The 25641-nt window shown below is 33.6% G+C and overlaps 1 protein-coding gene across 2 annotated transcripts in view; it reads left to right on the top strand.

The window, feature by feature from the left end:
* The window catches only part of LOC141544623 (uncharacterized), a 112158-nt gene that overhangs the window by 82444 nt on the left and 4073 nt on the right, over positions 1-25641 (top strand). Inside the window, exons 9-13 of one of the 2 annotated variants that reach the window (XM_074271015.1) lie at positions 3492-3525; positions 7622-7691; positions 16399-16495; positions 19298-19374; positions 24299-25207. In XM_074271015.1, the coding sequence (XP_074127116.1) occupies positions 3492-3525; positions 7622-7691; positions 16399-16495; positions 19298-19374; positions 24299-25021 (1001 nt within the window). In that variant the 3' untranslated portion in view covers positions 25022-25207. Of the gene's footprint in view, positions 1-3491; positions 3526-7621; positions 7692-16398; positions 16496-19297; positions 19375-24298; positions 25208-25641 lie in introns of those variants that run through there. The other variant, XM_074271016.1, reaches the window with a different exon arrangement.

Here is a 25641-nt window from a genome sequence, read left to right on the forward strand (position 1 = left end):
TGGCAAAGTGTTGTACTCCCAATATTTGGGAATCCTACCAGTCAAGCATGATTTCTGAGGCTGAATTAGGTATATAGTAAGTGAGGGTAGAAGGGAGTTCAGAATGAAGCATCTATCCTCTCCACCATCTTGGCTCTGCCCCCCCCCCCCACCCCCGAAGTAGTATTTTTTTGAAAACAAGATCTCTGGTTCTTTTTCTAAAGCTCTCATTTCCTTTCTCCACTTTCCTTTTAACTCTTTTAAGATCTATTTATAATTCTTACTAAGAGAATCTTCAGAGTTGCAGACCAAGTTATCTTCCATTTTGAGGCTTGACCTGATGGCTTTTTGCCTCAAGTGTCATCAGGATTTGAGGTCTGCACTTCCCTATCTCCATAGAATCTATCTATGGTCAGAGTTCTTTTGCTTTTCATTTTTAAATGTTCTGGTCTGCTCTTAGGACAATAGGGAAATTGTCCCAAATTTCCTCTATCTCAAATTTCCTCTACAGGCAACAGTAGTTTCATGCTTCCCTGGGGCCAGGGTTGCTGTCTTCCATCTAGTGCTGTGTAAGCATGGCTAAACCCATTTGTTTTCCTGGGGTTTGGGGTCTCATTATTTGTCTTCTGAAGTTGAGTTGAAAGTCTTTCAGCAGAAGATATTTTGGAAGAACTTCAGGAAAAGTCTGTTTGCTGATCCAGTGGTTTCTGAACCAAGACAGAATAGCTTGTATTATAGTTAAAAGATTCCCAGTAAATTTCTCCAGGGGACAGAATCCACTCTGACCTCAGTCCCTGTATTGTACCTTTGCTGGGCCACCTCCACCCTACCCCTGTTCTTCAGACCGACTTTTCCTGAAGTTCTTCCAAAGTATCTTCTGCTGAAAATATATGTGGATTCTGTCACTCGAAAACCAATTCAGAGGCTTTATGTGACAAAAGGAAGGAAGAGCTCAAAGATTTGTGCATTTTTTGCCTCCTTGATCTTATGTTTTAAAAAACTACCATACTAAAATATCTGCCTAGGGAGAAGCATTAGCTACTTTGATATTTATGAACATAGTTGATATCTTCAGGCCCTCCACTCTTCAGGAAAGTATCTAGAAATACCATTTTTGGCTGCACAGTATAGAATGACATTTTTAGCTTACTTATGTTTAAATGGAAATAAATCATTATTAGATAACTCAATATGTATTATGTTATATAATGAAATTTCACTTAAAATATATCAGAGAGTAGCGGGAACTCTAAATTCTCAGTCTGAGGAGACACAGTGAACATTTTTGCAGGTCCTAACCAGTTGGGTAAACTGGCTAAAGAGCTGTCCTTTACTGTCAGAAGACATAGGTTTAAAACTTACTTCTGATACATCCTAGCTGGTTGACTCTACACAAGTTGCTTAACCTCACAGTGCCTCAACTTAATAATTCACTAAGAATATCATTTGCAATAAAGGCTTCATTTCCAAAATATAAAGAGAATTGACTCTAATTTATAAGAAATCAAGCCATTCTCCTATTGATAAATGGTCAAAGGATATGAACAGACAATTCTCAGAAGAAGAAATTGAAACTATTTCTAGCTATATGAAAAGATGCTCCATGTCATTATTAATCAGAGAAATGCAAATTAAAACAACTCTGAGATACCACTACACATCTCTAATTGGCTAGAATGACAGGGAAAGATAATGCAGAATGTTGAAGGGGATGTGGGAAAACAGGGACACTGACACATTGTTGCTAGAATTGTGAATGCATCCAGCCATTCTGGAGAGCAATTTTCAACTATGCTCAAAAAGTTATCAAACTGTGCATCCCCTTTCACCCAGCAGTTTTACTTCTGGTCTTATATCCCAAAGAGATCTTAAAGAAGGGAAAGGGATGCGGATGCCCATTGATTAGAGAAGGGCTGAATAAATTGTGGTATATGAATATTATGGAATATGATTGCTGTGTAAGAAATGACTAGCAGGATGATTTCAGAAAAGCCTGGAGAGATTTACATGACCTGATGCTGAGTGAAATGAGTAGGACCAGAAGATCGTTGTATACTTGCACAACAATACTATATGATGATCAATTCTGATGGATATGGCCATTTTCAACAATAAGATGAACCAAATCACTTCCAATAGAGCAATAATGAACTGAACCAGCTACACCCAGCATAAGAACCACTACATAGAATTCCCAATCCCTCTAATTTTGTCCGCCTGCATTTTATATTTCCTTCACAGGCTAATTGTACACTGTTTCAAAGTCCGATTCTTTTTGGACTGCAAAACAACCTTTTGGTCGTGTGTGTGTGTGTGTGTGTGTGTGTGTGTGTGTGTGTGTGTGTGTATATGTATAAATTTCTACTTTAAGATATCGAACATGTATTGACCAACCTGCCATCTTTGGGGTGGGGGGGAACGAGGGGAAAAATTAGAAAAAACGGTTTCGCAATTGTCAATGTTGTGAAATTCCCCATGCATATATCTGGTAAATAAAAACTATTAAATTAAAAGAATATCATTTGCAGAGAAATTCCCTGTTTATCAGTGAAGCTAATTTTTATCACTGTGATTTCCATACAAATGAAATCTCATATTCCTTTGGACATAATTAGTTCAAAAGCAATCTGGCAGCATCATTTTCAATGTTTTGGAGAAAGTCAATTTTGGAGAATGATTTATGAATTAAATAACAAAATAATATACCTAGTGAAATGGAGAAATAGTTATCTCTTAGTTCTTTCCCTTAGACTCATGTCATGGTTCGTAGTAAAAAAAAAAAAAAGAATTTCTTATTTTATTGCCCAGTAAAATATTTTTAAACTATATTTTGCAGTCAAAGATCAGAAGAAATAATAGATGTGCATTGTAAATCATTACTTTTGTTTTTATTTTTAGTTTCCCTTCCCAAGAAGACTTGAATAGAAAAAATACATTGGTTTTCTACTTATTAACCCCTTTCTTCCAGGGATTATAGAGCTTTAGACAGGTTACATTGTTTTGGATCTCTTGCCCATGGAGAAGAGATAGAAATATGTTATGTTATGCTAAACTGAATGTCTGTGGATTTCTCTGATTTATAAAAGGGAATATTCTGCCATGTCATGCTGAATGTGGCAGTACTATATTTCCAAACATTTTATCTGTGAGGACTGTGGTAAGAAAGTCGATCTTTCTCAATATCGTCTTTGCAATCTACTTACATAAAAAAGCCCAAATTATTCATGTTAGAGCAGATTGTTCTTTTTATTTATGGTATTTGCTTAGAGATATGGTGCTCTGAAAGTGCGAAGCAATTAATGTAACCAGATCACTCACAGATAACTCATATTTTAAGACCACCTCTTTCTACCCACCTCATTCTACTTAAAGACATTTATCTATATCACAATTCCCTTTGAATCATATTGGCGTTGCTCAAAAATACATTGTAGAATAGCTTTAAAATTATGCCTTTTATATTAATTTTTATATATTAAGTTTTAATTGTATTTTACTTTTTTCTACAATAGCAGAAGAAAGTTCTTCAGAAGATTCTACAAGCAGGTAGGCTTTGTAGCTTTTGATTAATCTTCTTGGTCCAGTTTTCAATAGGTTTTTTCAATTCAGACAAAGCAGACTGTCATGAATCCAAAATTTTTATACTACTATACTATACTATGCTATACTATGCTATAGAATTTTTATACTATCATATTAATTCATGTTTTTGCTTAATTAACTTTCAACAAATTAGGTTTACTGGACACCTACTAGGTACATGTGCATTTGCACATATATATATATATGTACATTATTATGTGTGTATATATGTTTATGCATATATTGCATATATGTGTGTATATATACACACACATATATGTACACTATGTGTATGTGTGTGCATGTGTTTATGCAAGCTTATTTATCAGATTATTAACTGTTTTGTGTATAGATAGTTGACTGAGGAAGCTGAAGGATTAAGTGACTAGTTTGGGTTCATGAAATCATTATGTGACAAAGGAAGAAGTTGAATCCACTGTATTTTTACCCCCTTCCTACTTCCTATCCACAAAACCCTAATAGAACTATTAAGAAATAGTATTCGATGAATGAAGAATGAACCAGCTCTGTTCCATATGGCCACACCACATGTTAGCCACCTGGAAGGGGGCTTTTAAATCACATCTGCAATGCAAATATGTATCATCTTCTACTTGCAGAAGTTTTACCTAAGTGCTCAGATCAAGGAGTTATCAACAGGGGCTGGGGGTTAGTCACTGGGACCAGGATCCTAAATTAAGACAAGAAATGGTATTGGAGATTTCTCAGCAAGGAGAGAAGCAATGGTAGAGAAGAGGGAAGCGTCTGGTGTGTAGTTTCTGCTTGGAACTCTTGTAGACAACTATGGTAGAGAGCTAATTTTTACTTTGAGACTTTGGCAGGAATATTCTTCTTTCCAATTAGAGAGATGTGGGCAAGTTGGCATTGTATCTTGAGAAGTAGTAAACCTTTTGAAAACGCACTTCTCTGGAGCTCCTACAAAGGCAAACAGATATGGCAAAGGATTAGTTGTAAAGGTCATTAACAGGAATGACTAAAACAGAGATTGCTAAGTATCTCACTTTTAGTGAGCTCATTTTCCCACAGCACAGAATGTTATTTTGCAGTGTCCTACAGATTCTGTGCTCTTTGTTGCTGTCAGTGTTAAGAGTTACTCTTAATATAAAAGAAAGTGAAAATTCTGGAAAAACACCTTTCCACTTTCTAGATGATCAAGTAGAATGAAGTATTCCAAGAAATGATAATTTTTTTCTCTTAAATAAGGAGGAAGGTGAAGAGAAAAGAGGCAAAGTTGGGAGTGATTGTCTCGGGAGATTGGTGGGAAGAGTCCCCTGATCCCAAGAAGCTGAACATTTGGAACCTTTCTTCCTATATTTATTTAAAAAATGAAGTATTAGAACTATAAAGCACCCAGAGCATTTCCTAATATGACAAATTCAACTGAGATATTTTCACAGCCCCATAGGATGGCATTGATTAATGTGAAATAGCTTAGGGGCTAAATCATATATGATTAAGCAAGATGTTTCAAGTGACATGGCTTTTTAAAGTCAGAGGGAAGTAAGTCCTTGATGTAGAGAAAAGAGCCCATTAGAACAGAGTTAGGAAGGGAACAAGGGGGGGGCCTAGGTAAGAACAAACTCTCATGTACATTGTATCTATGGGAGTAGTTGCAGGATACCTAAAGAGATAATTGAGTCAGTCTTTTAGATATGCTAACAAGATAGTCCCAAGAAATTGATCTCTTTTTCTATGGGATTATGGTTGATGGACATGTTGCAGCATTTACATTATTCCTGTTAATGGTATTATATTATTCCTCTTTTAGATGTGAATTTAAGGGGAAGCAAATAGGAACATGATTTTGAAGCCCTAAGAATCTGGAAAGAAAAATAAAAATTTGGAAGTTAATAAAAAAAATTCAGGAGGCCTTGAGAAGTTTAAGTAAAAAGTAGAGTTAGTTGAAGTGAAAATTGAGAAGCTGAGTTGAAGAAGATAGATTCCAACTAAAGGAAGAAAAGAAAGTGAGCCCAAAGAGGATTTGAGGAGATGGAAAAGACATAAGAAAGAAGACAAGGTGAAGGCTATAAAGAGGAGGAAAAGGAGATGAAATACAACTGAAAAATGAGAAAGGGAAGAAGAATGTTAAAAAACAGGACCAAATAAGCAGTCAGTTCTCAAGTTTAAGAAGAAAGGAAGGGAGATTGCTCATGTGTATCAAAGTATCAGAGCAAAAGGAATGAAGAGGAAGGAAGGAAGGAAGGATAGGAAGGAAGGAGAAGGAAGAAGGAAGGAAGGAAGGAAGGAAGGAAAGAGGAAGGAAAGGAAAGGAAAGAAAGGAAAAGGAAAGGAAAGGAAAGGAAAGGAAGAAAGGAAAGGAAAGGAAAGGAAAGGAAAGGAAAGGAAAGAAAGGAAAGGAAAGGAAAGGAAGGAAAGGAAGGAAAGGAAAGGAAAGGAAAGGAAAGGAAAGGAAAGGAAAGGAAAGAAAGGAAAGAAAGAAAAAGGAAAGGAAAGAAAGGAAAGGAAAAGGAAAAAAGGAAAGGAAAGGAAAAGGAAAGGAAAAAAGGAAAGAAAGGAAAAAGGAAAAGGAAAGGAAAAGAAAGAAAGAAAGGAAAGAAGGAAAGAAAGGAAGGAAAGAGAAAGGAAAGGAAAAAAGGAAAGGAAAGGAAAGGAAAGGGAAAGGAAAGGAAAGGAAAGGAAAGGAAAGGAAGGAAGGAAGAAAGAAAGAAAGAAAGGAAGAAGGAAAGAAAGGAAAGAAAGGAAAGGAAGGAAAAAAGAAAGGAAAGGAAGAAAGGGAAGAAAGGAAGAAGGAAAGGAAGGAAAGGAAGGAAAGGAAAGGAAAAGGAAAGGAAAGAAGGAAAAGGAAAAAAAGGAAAGAAGAAAAGAAAGGAAAAGGAAGGAAGGAAAGGAAGAAAGGAAAGGGAAAGGAAAGGAAAGGAAAGGAAAGGAAAGGAAAGGAAAGGAAGAAGGAAAGGAAAGGAAAGGAGAAAGGAAAGGAAGGAAGGAAGGAAAGGAAAGGAAGGAAAGGAAGAAGGAAAGGAAGAAGGAAAGAGAAAGAAAGATCGTGCTAACACATCCTAAGGAGCTGAGAAGAGAATGGTTTTGTGCTAGTGAACAGGGAATAAAGATAAATTGGATTCAAGTCCCCCCTTTGTTATATTGAGCAAGAGTGCCCCAGAAATTTTTCCCATAACAGTTGCTCATCTGCATTATTTTCTCTCTGAAATTTCCCTACATTAATCAATGACAAATAATGTACCCCAACTTGAATTCTGAACTCAACCACTCTCTCCCTCCAGCGCAAGTGAATTGAAAAATCTGGAGTTGAAACTCTTTGAAAGTAGATTACCACAGGGATCATAAAAACTTTTTCTAGCAAGGAAGATAAACATTTACTTTTACAATAAAGACTTACTGAGACTGGAACGCATGATATATTCACATATCTAAAGGACAACTAGGCAAAGCAGTGGGCACTGTGTCCTGGGTTTGGAATCAAGAAGGGTCATCTGAGTTCTAATCTAGATCAGATACTTATTTGGTTATGATTCCAGGCAAGTCTCACTTAATCCTGTTTTCCTGAGTTTCTCCATCTGTGAAAGAATTGAGGAAAGAAATGGCAAACCACTTTAGTACCTATGCCAATCAAATGCCAAATGGGATCAAAGAATAAGACACTACTGAAATGATTGAACAACAAATACAACTCATATCTAGAGCTGAAACCTGTTGAGGGTAATTGTCATAATTTAGAAGGGAAGGTACAGAGAACAGTGACATGCTATTACAAATAGATTTCCAAGGTTTTAATAATTTGGGAATTTATAATGTCCCATTGTGTTTGTTTATCAACTTTAGAAAAGTGTAAAAATTAAGTGAGATTATTCTGGAGGAAAGAGCCCCTGATAGCTTCTAAACTAATATTTTCTTCTCTACCAAAATGAATCTTGGAATAGGAATAGTTGATTATATCTTCTATTCAATCATCCTTTGTAACATATCATTGGGTAACAAAGAACCTTGCAACAACTAAAAAGTTTTCTTGTTCATGATTGACTTCTGGAAATAAAAGAACTAATTTTTGGTTTCTTTTTGAAAGATACTCTGACATACCAGAATGGAAAATTCTCCAGCTAATCACAGATAACGAATTCAGTTTTGATATGGAGGTAAAGTTTCTTTATTGATTTTTTTTCTACTCATATTTCAGTTTAGACAGTGCTTTGTTTTGTTAAAAGATATTGTAAACATACCATACAATCTCTTTAGTTATTTAATACCAAAGATCCAAATGGAGTTAACAGGACCCAAATTATTTTAAAGCAAAGAAGCTTTTTTTCTGCATCAGACTTTCAAGTTTCCCCACCTCTAAGTTTTGTTGTGTTTTTTTTTTTCTTCTGAATAACTAACTGAAACCAACTTTTATGAAATTTACATTCTGCTAATATTTCTCTATCAGTCTCCATATTTTCTTGTTACCTTTGTATTTAACTATGCACTGAAAAGAGTCTTAGATTTGGAGTGGAGAACCAGGCTTCAAATCCCATGACTTACACTCTAAAATAAATAATATTATGATGTTCCTAGAGGTCTCTTCTTGCTCCATATCTGTGATTCATTCCATAATAATACTAATTTTCTCTAAAAGTTGGTTGCACCGGTTGCTCCTGATTTTTTATTACAAATAGAGCACCTATGAATATTTCTGTACACATAGTTCTTATTTTTCCTGTCCTTGCTCTTTTTAGGATGAATTCTTAACAATGGAATAAAAAAATAGTATTTTGATTCTTACATATTGTTTTCTAAAACACCTGGACCAATTATAGTTCTCCTAGTGGTATATTAGAATTTCCCACTATTTGTAATTTTTTTTTGTTTTTCTATGACATTTTGTTTATTTGTAAAATTTATTTTATTTGAAAAAAAAGTAAAAAAAATAAAAACAGAAAAGGAATACAAAACAAAATAAAACAAAGCAAAAGATAACATTGTCATGTGCCCTTCAAAAATTCAAGGAGAATTCAAAATATACATCAACAAATTACCAGATAAAGAAAGTATATATTTATTAGAAGAAATTAAGTTCATGAATATCCATTTTTTCTTTACTTCTTTGTAAATTGTTTTCTCTGCCGTATAACTTATTTACAATACTCTTTCCTTTCATCTACCCTCTCACCCTCAAGAAAGCTACAATTAAGAAAATATATATTTATGTAGACATATATAGACACACACACACACACACACACACACACACACACACACACACACGACTTTCCTATCCCTACTGATTCTAATTAAATTCTGTTTTATAACTTGTCTTGTTATTACTTAACCTCTCCCCACTCCAGGATCCCTCCCTTGTCTTCTTTCCTCACCCTTTGCTTCCCCATCTGCCCACCCCACTACCCTTACTTCTTTATAGAGTTTTGGAGAGTGCTATACTTTTCATATTATATATGTAGTGTTGAACCCATTCCTGATGTGAGTAGGTTTTCAGAACTGAGTCTTCCCTCTCTCTAATGCTTGCTTGTATTCTTCTTCTATGCTTTCTTTCTATTACATAATTACTATTTTTATCTTAACTCTACCAGTCTTTCCTTTGAGCTACCTTACTGTTGATGTAAATCTTAAAAGCATAGTATACATTTCCAGGGAAAACCAAACAATATTTTGATATTTAAACAGTTTCTCTATGCGGAATTCTTCAAAATTGCTCTTTAATATTGTCCCTTATATGTTAAATTTTCTGTTAAGTTCAGGTTTGGTTGAAAGAAAGTCCTGAAAATTTGCAAGTTCATTTAATATTCATTTTTTATCATTCAAAATTATAGATAATTTTGTTGGATGTGATATTTTTGGCCATAGGAATAGCTTTTTATTTTTTTTTCCTGTTGTGGATAGATTGATTCCAGGACCTGTAGACCTGTAGTCTTCTATTGTAGGTGCTGATAAGTCTTGCACAATGCTAATTGTAACAGCTCCAATGTTTTGATTTTTTTTTTTTTTTTTGCTTTTTGCAAAATTTTCTTTTTGATCTGGGGATTTCACTATTTGACTAGAATATTCCTGTTTATTTTCCAAAAAGAATCTTTTGTGGTGGTGATCAGGGGATTTTTTCTATTTCTATTTTTCCCTTCATGTCCTATCACTCCAGGACTGTATTCGTGCATTATTGTGTCAAGGTCCATTTTTTTGTCAAAAAGTTATAACAGTGAGCTTATTCCTATATTTTCTTTTCTTGATCTGCTCTTCACATCTTTCAGTTTTCATATAGGATGTTTTATCTTCTTCTATTTTCTCATTCTTTATAATCTATTTTGTTATTTCTTGGTTTCTCATAGCTTCACTGGCTTCCCTTTATCCAATTCTCATTTTCAAATTTCATCTTTGAGACTCTGTCCCTCCTTTGCTAGTTGGCTAACTTTTTTTTCATAATCGTCTTGTTTTCATTGTTTGGCTTTTTATTTTTATTTTTTAAAGTTTTTTCCTCTATGTCTCTCATTTGATGTTTGAATTCTTTTTTTAATTCCTCCATAAATTCTCTCTGGGCAGGGGGCCATTTCACATTACTCTTTGAGGTAGAAGAAGCTTTTTGTTACTAAAATGTCCTCCTCTGAAGATGAATTCTGGTTTTCTCTATTCCCATAATATGATTTAATGGTGGGAGTCTACTTTGCTGGCTCATTTTTTTTTAATAAGAAGTATAAACATCTCTAATCATAGGATTGGAGGATGGTGCCTCAAGCTTCCCTTGAGATCTCCACTCTGATCAGGAATTCCAAATCAAGAGCTCCACCTTCACCAAGTGCTGATTTCTTCCTACCCAGGGCCTTCTCTCTGCAGCACAGTGGAGCCTGGAATTCCCAGTCATCCAGGATTCACTCTGTCTTCCTAGACTCAAACCCGAATTTGACAAAGAGTGGGGTGGAGTGAAAGTTTCTGCCGAGACTCCAGCCATATCCAGCTAGCTGAGAGGCTCCCCACTTGATGTTTCTGTGTAGTTTGCCTGGAGGTGTTTGCACATCAGACAAGTTACTCCTCAATCTTGGGGCTTTTTGGATTGTATCAGAAGCCCTGTCCTGCCCCAAGTTATCTTGATCTATCACCAGTGTTGGCCCTGAGGCACAAATTTGTTCTATTTGTGGGGAAAATCTGGAGAGCTTCAAATTTACCAACTTGCTCCTCCATCTTCCCAGAATTCTCTATTCTTTTTAATTTTTCACCTTCTTAAGGTGATAAAATAAACATGTTGATTTTTAAGTTTCTTTCAGTGGTGGGAAACTGGAACATTTTTCATGAAGTTAATGATATTTTTATTGTCATTTCTTCATTTTGAGCTATTTTGCTAGATTTAGAGATTAAAAGATATGTGTCAGATACAGTCAATCTTCAGCTGTCATGAAAGTCACATTGTTAGAAAATGATTTGAAAGTCAAACTATACATAGAATATATGGGAAATGGGAAAGAGGGCATTCAATTCCAATGACCACCAAACCAAAGTTCATCTTTACCTAGGAATGATTGACCATATTATTTCTAACCTAGAAATACTGTTGAAGTAATTTTCTGACATGTTCCCAGATGAAGCCTTTGTCTTTGACCTTTTTCCAGCTTCCTTTTACTCATTAGAATTTAAGCTCCTTGAGGGGAAGGCTGCCTTTCCTTTTACTTGTATTCATATTCACACCATTGTACACTGTGTCTGACACACACACACACACACACACACACACACACACACACACACACATATATATATATATATACATACACATGTATAGGCATATATTTATATAATAACTGCTTAAAAAGGATTTTTTTCTAAGTTATGTAATCTTGTGACACTAAGATTGATTACAGTTTTATTAAGGTATTATTTATACAGTCTGTGTTTAGAATTTGTCTTAAAAAAAAAAAAGAAATCTCATTTCAATGTGTCCTAATCTACTTTCTTCAATATTCTTTGTTGTAATGAGATATATTTCTGTAATGTTCTTATTTAGAGGACCCCTTGAGTGTTGCATTAGATTTTGGGAGCATAATTATAATAGATCTTTGAGTTTTAAGTCCAGACATGTAAATTTTCATAGGCAATGGAATGCACAGACTTCTTTAATCTATAAAAATAAGATGAATAAGACTAATGAAGGGAATAATAAATATCAGCTGCTCCACAAATTTGCAGCATTGTGGCTTTCATTTTTCATCTCTACTTTGCATGCAGGTTGTTATCATGAAAGTGAACATGAGGTTACTGACTTAATCTCACAAATACTTGAATTTGCAAAAGTTAAAATATATGCATATTGAGAGTTGAATGTATATCTTACATATTGTTATTATCTAACTTAGTTTATATAGAGATTTGAAATATTTTCCAACCTTTTTCTATTCTTTTAGTTTCAAAAGCACGTTTTTGTTTGTTTGTTTATTTGTTTGTTTGTTACACAGATCTCTATATAATCAGACTTATTGATTTTAGTCTGCAGTACTTATTATGTTTGATAAAATGTATCCTGCATGGTGGATCAAAAATCTTATTGTTTTATTATAGGTTTTAATTTTAAATATTTAAGTTAATAGGATCAACTAGTTGGATAAGTGGTAAGGGCAGTGGTTTTGCAACAAGGAGGACCTGATTCAAATGTAATATCAGACACTTATCATGTAATAGCTGTGTAACCTTGGGCAAGTCACTTAAACCCAATTGCCTCACCAAAAAATAAGTCATTATTATTAGTAGAGTTTATTGTAGTGTACTTATTGACCTTACCTTTCACTACTTGCCTAAAGAAATTCTAAGTACTATAGAAATTTTGTTCTCTGCCTATGCCTTGTATTTTCTAATCTTCAAGACTTTAGAGTTTCTTCTCAAAATGTATTTCTCCACCATTTACCTGTTGCCTTTGTAAACTGTAGTTTTGTCTTCCTTTATACTATTTTATCTCTTCCTCTATGGAAGCAAGCTCTCCCCCTCTTTTGAGGTCTATTAATACCACATTTTTCCTTGGGCAAAAAAAATCTGGGTTTTTTTTAGACTCTCCCATTGAATCTAGTAGAGTAACTTACATATAAAAATATGACTTAATGATGTTTTTTTTTCCTTAGTAAATTTGTTGGATTAGTAATGGGTTATATATCATTGATAAATAATAAATATTTATATAGTACTTTTCCCATGGTAGATATTATACTCAGCACATTACATTTGATTCACACAACAATCCTCAGATGTAAATACTATTATCATTACCATTTGACAAATGAGGAAACTGAAACAAATAGCTGTTAATTAGGATTACTGCAGGGTCACACAGCTAGTAAATGTTTGAGAGAGAAATTGAAATTGAACTCAGATCTTTGTGAATGCAGCTTCAGTGCTCTAACCACGATTTTTGTTCACATGTCCATATTTTTGGTAGGTATTGTGGGGTTTGTGACCCATATTTCTTTATTTTGTAAACATTGGGTTCCAATTTCATGGTCCCTTGTTTTAAGACATTTTGAAAAGTCTACTTCCATTCTGTCTGTTACTTGCTTACATTTCTGGCTGCTTGCAGTAAAAAGGCAGTACAATACGGTTGTGGTTTAGGGCACTACAAAAAAAAAAAAAGAAAGGATGATAACAGGGATTAAAATGTCTAGAGAGGATTTTCAGCATGTTGGCAAAATGGACATGTTTGTAAGGGATATGGAATAGATTACAGAAATTAAAAATAAATAATAGAGTTGGCATGAGTGAGGGGGGAAATCTGTTGGAGGAGATGGGATGGCACAGGGTCACCTGAATAAGTTTTAAAGCTCAAGCTTGGTAAGGAGTAAGCCCACTTCATCATGCAAGGTAGGAATGAAGGAGATATTGGCAGAAGGCATCTGAGAGATAGGAGATGTGGAAGAGAAGAGGTGAGGGAGCTCATTTCAAACAGCCTCATTTTTTTTAGTAAAATTTGAAGCAAATTTCTCATTTCAAAGTGTGGGCAAGAAAGAAACCATGGAAAATTTGAGAGAGGATGAAAAGTTGTGGAAGAGCTGCTGTGGGGATTGGGATAGTCACTTGATAAGGAAGGTATCATAGGGTTCCCTTAAGGGTCCAGTTATATATCATAAATTTGTGGTGGTAGCAATTGGAATGGATGAATGATTTTCTAATTTTTAATCCATTTCCTATATAAACTTGTGTTTTTTATTTTATAAACTTAAAAATATTTCTTTGAATAGTGTTCCATAAGTTTACAAAACTAAAAGAGACCTATAACACACACACCTCACACACACACACACACACACACACACACATAGTATAAGACTTCTGTTTTAAATATGTATTTTTTCTATTGAGTAGAAGTCATGGATGACTTCTAAAGTCTTTAAGGGTCCGATAACTTGCAAATTTCCATTGTCCTAAGTACCGTAATAAATATGTGATTTTACCAAGACAGGGTATAAGCCTATCTTGTCTCAGTAAGAATGCTGTCCTACTTTTGCCTTTTTGAAAGTCACATCGTTTTAAACTTATAGCACAATAACTAATACGTGTAGGTCTTTGTCACAAGACATTCTAAGAAAAACAATTTTGCCCCAGTGTGTACATATTATATATAGCTATATTTTTTCTTTTCAAATTGTACATACTACTGCTGAGTCCAATACAAAAGAAATGACATAATTAATTGTGCTTAATCAGGAAAGACAAGAGGTAATACTTAGGCCTTAATAATAAGTTCAAAACTTGATTGGCAGAAAAGAAGGAGGAAAACTTCTAGGAGAGAGGATAGGCAAAAGATAGGGATGTTTCCAAGTAATGTAAGTCTTGACATTTAGCTATAATAGAGGACCTGTAATGGGAACATAAATTATTTTCTATAAAAGAGAGAGTCTTGGGAGTCACTGTCTTTTCATATAGAGTATAATAACATATTGAAACATATTTTTAAAAAACATTGAAATCAGACTGAAAGATTACCTGGAACAGATATACATTATAGGCCAAAAAGTCATTTCAGTAGGGTGCAAGATGATAAAATAAAACAAAATGGGTGGTTGTGGAAATATGAAATGTTAAACAATAACTTGTTCATTTTAGAGAAAGATTCAGCAGTATGTATCCATTATTGGGTTGCAGAGAGCAAAGGCCATAACTGAGTTTTTTAAAGGCTAAGTACCTGTAAAATATAAGTATCATAAATAGAAATGAAGAAGTTGCAAAGTTTTGGGGGGCTTATATGATTACAAGCTGACAACTTTTTAATGTGTTGTCGGGAAACATTTCAATGGAATTATCTCATAGATTGCTTAAATTTTAGGAATTTGAGAAAAGTCAGATGGTTTCCATTTCTTCTGGCAAATGAGTGTCAGAAATCTGAATTACAGCACAGTCTCTTTTGCAACAAGAACAGTTAAATGGATTAGCTCTCAGCTTTATGTTGGAAATAACCAAAGATAGAAGCATAAAATATGAAAACAAGAAAACAAATATGCCTGTGCTTACGAATGTATGTAAAATGAAGAAAGGAGACAGTTTTTTGTATCAGATACCACTTGAGAAATTAAAAAAATATATAAAAAATAAAAAAATAAAAAACAACCTCATGATTTGGAGGGTCCTTAAGTGAATTAAAGCAATCAAGCAGAGGGGCAGCTAGGTGGAACAGTGGATAGAGCACCAGCCCTGAAGTCAAATGTGATCTCAGATATTTAACACATTTTAGCTGTGTGACCCTAGGCAAGTCACTTAACCCCAATTGCATCAGCAAAATCAAGGAAAAAAAAAAAAAACATCAAGCATGAGAACAAGAAATTAAACCAAGAGAAAAACTCCTAATCTAAGTATGAGAGAGGGGTAGAGTTGGATATTGAATACCCAACTAGTAACAATGAATTATATAGTATAATAGATCTGCATTGTGGTTAAGTTAAATTTTCTGTTTCTGTGATGATTAGAGAAATGCCACTGTCAAATTTATATAAGACATATTCTCATCTTTTTTATATACTTTTTAAAACATTTTGTCTTTTGTTTGTTTTTCTTTGTATGTATTTTTGTATTAATGTATATATATATATAATTCTATATATATATATATTTATAGTAGACATGTATATATATTGGAATAAGTGTATAATATATATCAGTGTGTATATGTTTTTAGATACATATACACATTTCAGACATACATACATATATAGATAGATAGATTGATAAATGAATGGATAGATGGATAGATAGGTCAAACATAGATCAAATTGGACTGGCCAAGGCTTTGTTGTCATTTAATCATTTTATTTGTGTCTGGCTCTTCAAGAGCACATTTAGTATTTTCTTGTCAAAGGAATAGAAATAGTTTGGCATTTCCTTCTTAGTAAGGAATTGAGACAAATGAGATTCAATGAATTGTCCAGGGGCATACAGCTAGTGTCTGAGGCCAGAATTTAATTCATAAAGAGCAATCTTCCTGATTCCAAGCTTAGGCCTCTATTAAATAGGCCACTATTTAAGAGGGATTATGTACAAAAACATTTTCTTCTCACATGTATGTAGCATGTGAAAAATATTATTTTATGTATTATGTAATGACAATCATAATGATATCCTGAGTTAGAATTTTATCCTTCCTTACAAGTTCAACCATTTCTGTATGAAAACTCAGAGTTATCTCCTCTAAAGAAAAAAAAAAAGATAGAAAATAATCATGAAAAGTGTAAGCATGAAATGGTTCTTTTGAAGAAAATGTTGTAAAAATATTGTGTTTTCTATAGATCCTTCTCTCTAGGTGGAAATTCTTCACAATTTAATTGTAGAAAACATTCAGGAGTACTTTAATCAGTGGACTTGTTAACAATTTTGTTGATGTTTTCATTTTATCAGTGTTCCTTTGAAAGTGTCCTGGAAAGATCTTCAGAACATATATTTGCATCTACAAGTCAAAATATACAAGACGTTATTTCTTTGGGACAACATGAAGGTAAGTTTATATTGTGTAGAAAGTGGGGTTTCAATTAAAAAAGGAAAAAGAAGGGGCAGATAGGTTAGGCAGTGGATAGAGCACCAGCCCTGAATTCAGGATGACCTGTGTTCAAATCTTATTTTCATGCACTTAACACTTCCTAGTTGAGTATCACTTAACCCCAATTGCCTCAGCAACCAAAAATATAATGTATGTGAGAGCTGGAAAAATAGGGGATAGAATGTTGGGGCTGGAGTAAAGTATCATCAAATAGATAGAAGATAAGAAATTGCATGTTGTCCCACTGCTACTCACAGTACTATAATCAATATTGTTGAAGGCAAGAGGTTAATGGACAAAGAAATAAGCTATACATGATGTGGAGTGACTAATTGGCTCTAGGAAGTGTCTCTGCTAATATTCCTCTAGCCTTTGCAATGTGCTTAGTTTTAGCAAACTGAATGAGTTACTTTTCAGCTGAATTGGTTAGTTATACAGATGACAACTTCTATGATATGAGGTCATGTCACATCATTTATTTCTTTATTTATTTGTTTTTTGGTGATAGAGACTAGACCTTAAACTTCATTGAAACAAAGCCTCAGAGAATTGCCTAGAGCACTGAAAGTTTGTTCATAGTCACACAACCAGTGTGTTTCAGAGGTGGAACTTGGGCTGAAACCTTCCTCATTGAAGGCCTGCCTCTCTAACTTCATTGATGTCTCTCACCCCCAGATGCTGAAGTCTTTAATTTATTTACTTCCTGTAAAGTGTAACCTGAAGATACTTGTCATAAAAATTCATTTTTAAAAACCTTCAGAAGTTGCTAGATTATTCCGTTTCTGTTCAGACTTTTGTACTCTAGCATAATGTCAATAAATGTTAGTAAGTGAGAAAGGGTGAAAAAAAGAGCAGGCAATAGGAAGTGAGAAATAGATAGGGGAAGATGCTGTTTTGGAACCAGGGTGGGGAGAGAGCAACCAAAGACTCCTTTCCTTTCACACTGAATAGGAGGAGCTCCAGATGTCCTTGAGAGTTCTTTGTTGGCCTACTTTGCTGAACCTTAGAGTCTAGTAACAATAGTTTAAGAATGTTAAAATGAGGTGAACGGAAAATACAAACTGAAAAACAAAAGTTTTCACATAACTGGGGAAGGGGAGAGGGAAATCACTTGCCACTAATAATTTAGCAGATGCAGAAATGGGGGCCCCTAAAGCCCTGGACAGGAAGACTCTCACCTTTACAGCCCTACTTCGTCCTGTTTGTGTTCCCTCTTTTTCATCCAAACTATTTTCATCATTTTCCTACATATTGTCCTGCCCTGTGTCCTTTCAGGCCATCTGGTGAAATCTCCCTTTTCAGAAACTTTGTCATGTGCAAACTCCATAAAGTTTTTCTGGAGTTTACTAGTCTGTTTGATAATTATTTCCCAATATCTCAATTTGTTGGTTTCTTTTAAAGGCATATTCATTATACACATGATCAACTGGGGCAGCTTGTTGGTATAGTGGATAGAGCACTAGCTCTGAAGCCAGGAGGACCTGAGTTCAAATCTGTCTCAGACACTTCAACTTCCTAGCTGTGCAACCCTGGGCAAGTCACCTCCATTGCCTCAGCAAAAAACAAAAACAAAAACACGATAGACTAAAGTTACAAAGTACCTACTATTATGTACAAGACACTGTCATCCATTGTAAGGCTTATTCAAATTAGATACAATACCCTTTTGTTTTTCCGAACTTTTCATAAAGGGAACTATGGATCAAATGAGTTCATTGTTCCAGATATTCTAGAAACTGATGGACAGAAGGTGACTTCTCCTATCCAATGAGTATGAGTTATATATTGTCTACTTCATTAATTTTCTGAGGTAAAAAAAAAAATAACATCATCACTGAACTGTCAGATTGCAATGGCGCCCACACAGAGTATACACATAGGAAGAAATATGGGTCACTTCTAGCAGCACATATGCTATCAGTCTCTCCTGTCCACCTGTCCATAGTCACTGAAACACTGTCTTCCCCAATCAGAAAATGGTGCATCCATGAATGAAGGAAATAAAACAAAACAATAAGGGTAGAAATGTATCAGGCAATTTGTCTATTATGTATTTAGAAAGAGGAAAATTAATGACTTTTTTAGCCTAGTTTTATGAGCAAAAATATTAATAAGCAAGTTAGTTAAAATGGTTATATTACTAATTAAATCTGTTTCATGCTGTTATGGAAGCATTTGTTTCCATTGTCAACGTTCTAACCCTCCTTCAGTTTCTTAGTGCCGAGTAGACCGATATATACTAAGCCTAACTTTATATAGTTTATGGTAGTACAAAATTTGTTAAGATGTTTTGGACTGATGTATGATAAACTAATTTTTATCATAAAATAAATGATATTCAATGTTTTAAATTTTATTTTCTGAGATGCATTATCAATATCTCTGTAAATAGCTTGGTTTTTCATGAATGTTAATTTATATAAGTTGAGGGGAATTTTACATGTTAATAACATTGAATTAATAATTGCAGAATTAGACCAGTGATGCTTTTTTAAAAATTACTTACAAAACTGAAAGGTTTTAAAATGAGCATCTCACAAAAAGCTTAAAATCTAGCAGTAGACTGAAATAGCAAAATAATCAAATTAATTAATTAATAAGGTAGAAATTTCTGATATTTTATGACTTATCTGAACATAGATTACAATAGATAAAATCATTGTCTGTCACAACTGCCATTACTGTTAATAAGGAGAGGATTTCATTCATATAAGAAAAATAATTCTAAATAAAATAAATTTTCACTTAAATATTACTTAGACTTGAAACGAGAATTGAAATGTAAAGGACCACCAGATGGAAGCCAGGACATTTTTGATAAAAGTTCCCAGGAACAGGTATGGAAAAGTGATGTTAAATTTTCCTTTTTTACAGATTTTTATTAAAGCTTCTTATTTATAGACCATATGCATGAGTAATTTTTCAACATTGATCCTTGCAAAATCTTGTGTTCCAAATTTTCCCTTTCTTCTTTTCATCATTTTCCGTAGATGGCAGGTAATCCAATACATGTTAAATATGTTAAAATATGTGTTAATTCCAATATATGTATACATATTTATATAAATATCTTGCTGCACAAGAAAAATCAATTGAAAAAGGAAAAACATAATTGACAAAGGAAACAAAATACAAGCAAACAACAGAAAGAGTGAAAATGATATGTTGTGGTCCATTCTCAGTTTACACAGTCCTCTTTCTGGGTGTAGATGGCTCTCTTCATCACAAGATTATTGGAATGGATCTGAATCATCTCATGGTTGGAAATAGGCACATCTATCAGAATTGATCATCATATATTCTTCTTGTTGCCATGCATGATGATCTCCTAATTCTGTTTATTTCTCTGAGCATCATCATGTAATTCTCCTCAGGCCTCTGTAAAATCATTCTACTGACCATTTGTTATACAACAATAGATACTGTAATTTCTGATATTTTATTTTAGTAAAAGTGTCTTTCATACTAATTTTACTGGAAGTGATTTTCAGAACTTAGTGTACTTTAAAATGTATTTTTGTCTTTTTTTAGGAGTTGAAATGTTCTTTGTGGGTATAGGGACCAACAGCAAAACTCCAACCCTAGCTAGGTAATAATAGAAGAAAAAGAGTAATCCAAGGATACTGCAATTTTGAACATTTCTTAAATGATAAAGAAGTTAGTTAAACTACTTGATTATTTCATTGATTTCCCTTTATTCAGCAAAATAATTATAATAACAGAAATACCATAGATCTGGAAGCATGTGAAAGAGCACATTTTTAAAAATATGTTCTGATTTTTTTGTTAGGCAAGCTAACATTTTTGTCACTGATGGCAGGATAACCTGGAATATCAATATCTGGAAATGTATGTCACGTCTGAAAAAATATACTACATTCCATCAATATATAAAAATGTCAATGTATGGCATTGAAGATGCCATCATAATAATATCTTAGCATTGATGATCAAAGTGAATCTAGTTTATCTTTGTCAGAATTAACAAATCCTGTCTGCAGAATCCCTCCAAAAAAGTAGAAAATTTGATGTGATTGAAAAGTTACTCCCCAAGTAAATCAGCCCACTGTATATTGAACAGCTCTGATAGTTTGGGATGTTTTCTTATAGTGAGCTAAATTACAGCTTTCTATAATGTGCAGCCAGGGCTAATGGTTCTGAGTTAAAGAATGAAGTTGAAGAAATTCCCTAGTTTTTTGACGACATCACGGGAAACCTCACCTGGCCCAGGACACGGAAAGGATTGAAAGATTGATAGCTCTTTCTCGATTCCTGGCATCTTTTAAATTGTCTTTTTTGAAAACTAGACACCCCTACTTAATTACCAGACTGTCCTATGATATAAATCGTGTTTGATTTCTAATGACTCTTTTAGTTCCTCTGGACTGCACTTTTCCAGTGTCCTACCTAAACATAATAATGTGGAATTATGAAGATAGAATAAGGCCCGTCACTTTTGCTGCAAAGATCATATAATCCCTTTTGATACCCTCATCATATTAAACTTATGTCCCACTAACAAATATTTCTTGGTCTTTGAGAATTTTTATGAAAAACTGTTTTGCCCCATTGTATACATATGCAGCTGCTTTTTAAAAATATAATTCCAGTATTTTAATTTGTCCCCTTTGAGATATTCCTTGTTAGCACTATCTCCTTGTTCTAATCTATAAAGATCCATTGGAATCTCAGTTCTTTGATTTATTTCTTCTGTATCCTCTATCAATCCCATTCCATTGACAATTCTGCTAATAAGTATTAGATCTATTACTTCATCCTGATTATCAGTGTAAAGTGTTGGATAGAGAAAGCCCTGGAGGTAAAGCTACCCTTTACCCTCCAGGAAAATTGGTGTTGTTTAAATCCACCCAGTGAAACTACTCCTAATCTACCAAATTTTTCTTTAATACAGTCCACATTTTTCTCCTAGGCCACAAAGATCTTGTGAGAAACTTTTTGAAATACTTGTTGAAATCCAGGCACACTGGGTTTTGACATTCCTTGGATCTAGTCTTCTATCTTTAGAATGATGAGAATTTTTTTAAAGTGAAACTTCTGAGATATCTAGTATATTTTGTTCTATTGAACACATATGAATTCTTAATTATTCATCTTTGGATTTTCTTATGGGAAATATGCAGGAACTATTTATTACTCATGCTGGAACTTCCAAGGAATTCATAACAACGTTAACCTTTCCTAATACCATGACAACTCCCTGGTAAACTGTAATTACTCAAAGATTTTAGGCAAAGATTTTTCAGTTCAATGTGCAAATTAGCTGAAGGGTTTTTTTTTTGGTGCTAACCCTAACCACATAACTTGAGCTCAGTGGGGAATAGACTCAGGATGTGTCATGCTTTAGTCTCACTAACTAGTAATATCTTCTTTAACTGAAATCAGAAGAGTTCTAAAGTCCAGGTTTCAGATGCTTTTTGCAAGATAGAATCTGCTCTCAATAGTCTTTTTATCATGTTCATTTTGTTAGAACAACCTGCACAATCAAGAGACAAGAGAGGCTTGAAAAACAAAGCAGGTCACACAGCTTTACCTTCCCAACACCATCTTTCTACAAAGAGATTCCAGTTCACAACCTTTTCACAATCTTTTCTAGACAATACATTTCAATCATATTTTTGAATCATTATTTCTCTGCCTAGAAACAAGAATTGAAATGACTGTTCCAATGTGATTTCTTAAAAATCAACAATTCAGATCGGATAACATCCTCGTGAATTAATTATTGAATTTTAATCTGAGTATTGCCCAAATACTAGCACACTCATCAACAAATCAGTGAATTGAATATCTTCTTAAAATCCATAGGTTTCAGCTACAGGAATAGCCATGATATAGAACAGAAAATAGTTATCATTGACGTCTATACTTCAGCCCTTAGTTTTACATGAAAAGATTCTATTACTTGATCTGTGTTCATTAAAGGAAATAACAGATTCTCCATCATGGATAGAGCAACAAAAAACATAACTGCTTTAGAAGGCAATATGGACCCCAACAATTAATGTCTCTAGCTGGAAGCTCACTGTCAACTTTTTAGGGATATTGTGGATGATATTCTTATGCAGTTGTAGTGCTTTTGTTTTCTTGGTGAATCTGTTTGTTTGGGATATAATGAAAATCAGCCCAATAAGATTTTGCCATCTCAATTCAAGTAGGAGTTAATAAATGTCTAATTTTGGAGAAATGACATTCAATGCAATTTAAAGTATAAATATATTCTACATATTTGTCAACAACTAAGTGGCAGAGGAGATAGAGATTCAGATCTGGAGTCAGGAAGATTTGATGAGAGTTAGGGAAGGGGAACCCCTTTGGGTTTGGTGCAAGGATACATAGTTCAATGCAGTCTAGTGATGACGCAGAGTCCCTGTAAAGGAATTTACAGACCCGAAAACCTAGATTGATAAAAAAAAAAAAAAAAAAAAAAAAGGTGTATTGTAGGGGTTTGGAAGTAAGGGTAAAGGTAGAAAGATGCCAGGGCCAGAGCTGGTCCCTGGGTAGACAGGAACTCTTACATGGCCAGTGTAAGGACACCATGTTTTAGGGCTCCTGCCAAGAGTGGACTCCAGGATTTCCTTTTTATGATCTTGAAGGTGTGTGGAGTCCCAGGCTCCTGGATTGTTTTGGCCAGGGTTAGCAATTAATAGAATTCAGTGGGTCTTTAGATACGGAAGAAGCTGTTTGTAGGTCTTGAAAAAAGTCAGACATGACTGAACAAGAAAAAAAAAAGTTGACTGTTATTTGTAAATGATGTGATTCTAAAAACAATTTATTCCAAAATATCTGTAGGTAGGCATCGATATTGTGGTTTGTCCCATTTAATTATAGAATTATAATCCCAACTCATTTGAACATTTGAATGATTATACTGGGTCAGGGAATCACATTTTGACTATTTTGAAATAGTTACTTAATACTCCATGGCCGAATAATTCTATTAATGTCCCTAAGTTATCATTTTGTAATCATTTCTTATCTCTTATTCTTTAATTATATGCAAAAAGCATTTGTTTTCTCTTGCCCAGTCTTATCCTCTAATTTTTAAAAAAGAGAGATTATATGGACTCGAACTGAACTCAGAAGGGGACAATCTATATAGGTATATATTTTTGTAAATAAGTTTCCTTTAAATCACATTCTAGTTTTCCTCACACTTACGTCATAATTTACATTTGCTATTTTTACACTTTTATTTGAACTTTAATTCAAAGAAATTACAAAATGAATAATAGAGAAACACATAAATGTGGTGAAAAAATTTACTAGTTAAAAATATCTCTCTAATTTTTTATCCCATTTCAACCTTATATTTTACTTTTTTTTTTGGCTAAGCAGATTAGGCAGACCATATCTGTATTATTATTTCAAAATTTATCATTTAAATTTATCAGTTAAAAACAAAATCTCTTTACAATCTATTTTTGATTAAATAATTGTCCTTTTAGAGCAGGAAAAACTATTAAAATATGAAATGAGAAATTTTCCTATTTGTTTTTTTGGGAATATAGTATGCATAGTATGCAATACAAGTATAATATTAACCTAATACAAAATATCCTAACTAAAACTTACTATAAAATTTCATTTTTTTTCTTTCATTTAGAGAAAATTTAATTTTTCTAACATTCTTTTGAAACATAGATGATTTGGGATTATGTAAAACACTAAGATTAAAAGATTAAGTTTAACTATTATTTGTTTGAGTTCTAATTGTTCTTTGTCCTTATTTCATTACCCCAGGATAAAGTTACTTTGGAAACAACCAGCATACCAGAACAAACAGCATCTAGGAAACGATTTCAGTGTCTTTGTTTCCCATTTTTGAATTGGAAAAGAAGATCTCCACAAGCAAAATTCAATAAGAAATCTAATGTTAAGGACATACATTTAGATGCAGATACAAATTGCACAGAAAATCCTGAAAAAATGAGGGACAAAGAGAAAAAAATGAAATTTAAAAATAAATTTAGAATCAAGAAAACTAAGTTAATACAGGTGCATGGTGAAATTGAGAAAAAGTTCCAAATTGCTGATGACACTCAAGAGAAACTCCAAAAAGATGAGTTTGGAGAGCTAGCTACATCTACTTTGGCAAATACCTTAAGTGACTCTGAGGAAAAGGAGACATATCAAGGCCCTCTCCCTGCAGGACTTCATCCGTCATTTCCTGAAGGAAGAGAGCATGATTTGGAAAATGTTGTTTTCCAGAATTTACAGAGCACTTTGCAAGAAAACATTCTTGGCACCCCAAAGCCTAAGAATGATATTCACACAGAAGTTGAATGTACTTCTAATACATATGAAGAAGATTTTGCTTATAATGCAGAAAATATAAAAAGAGCGGGCTCAAATGAAATGAAGGAAGATGCCATCAGCCAAGAAAAAAAACCTGAACTTTATATTGCAAGAAAATGTAAGAAGAAAACCAAACATATAGAAATATCATTTGAGGATAGTGATTAAAATGCCAGTAACTCTACCAGTGAGCTAAGGCATTGGAGATACTCCCTTCCATATGGGGACAAAATCTCAAAAATGCACCTGGATAAAAAATTAAAGCAAGATTCACAAAGATTAACAAATGAGTTAGGAATGTTGCAAGCAGAGTCCCTGACATTGGATAAAGAAAAAATACCATCAGAAAAAGAGGTAGATTCACCTTTTGACACTCTATATTCTATTTATTTTTCATCTTCATCAATCCTCCCGTGCAATTGATTTTTCATATGATGAAAATGCTATGTTCACATGCTTGCTATTTGTACAATTTACACTGAAAGTTGCATTAAGAAAATTATCCAGAAAATCTTTTTTACAGTTTTTATTTTGGTCATCTAAATTACTCCATCAATTTCCAAAATATTTGGCATGTAACCAATGAATTTTCTAAATCAGACATACAAATTGAAATATTAGACTAGGTAACCAAAAGAAGTAGGTTAAGCCTAAAGATAATTAGAACACAAACTAAAAGACATATAAAGAACTCAGATTCTCTTTTATGCAAATCCTTGTAATATATGACATTTGAAAGAATTTAGCTTTCTATGGTCATTTTTATTTTCTTAACCAAATGTCATGTG

Source organism: Sminthopsis crassicaudata, chromosome 5, assembly GCF_048593235.1.
Source record: "Sminthopsis crassicaudata isolate SCR6 chromosome 5, ASM4859323v1, whole genome shotgun sequence".
NCBI classification, from domain to species: domain Eukaryota; kingdom Metazoa; phylum Chordata; class Mammalia; order Dasyuromorphia; family Dasyuridae; genus Sminthopsis; species Sminthopsis crassicaudata.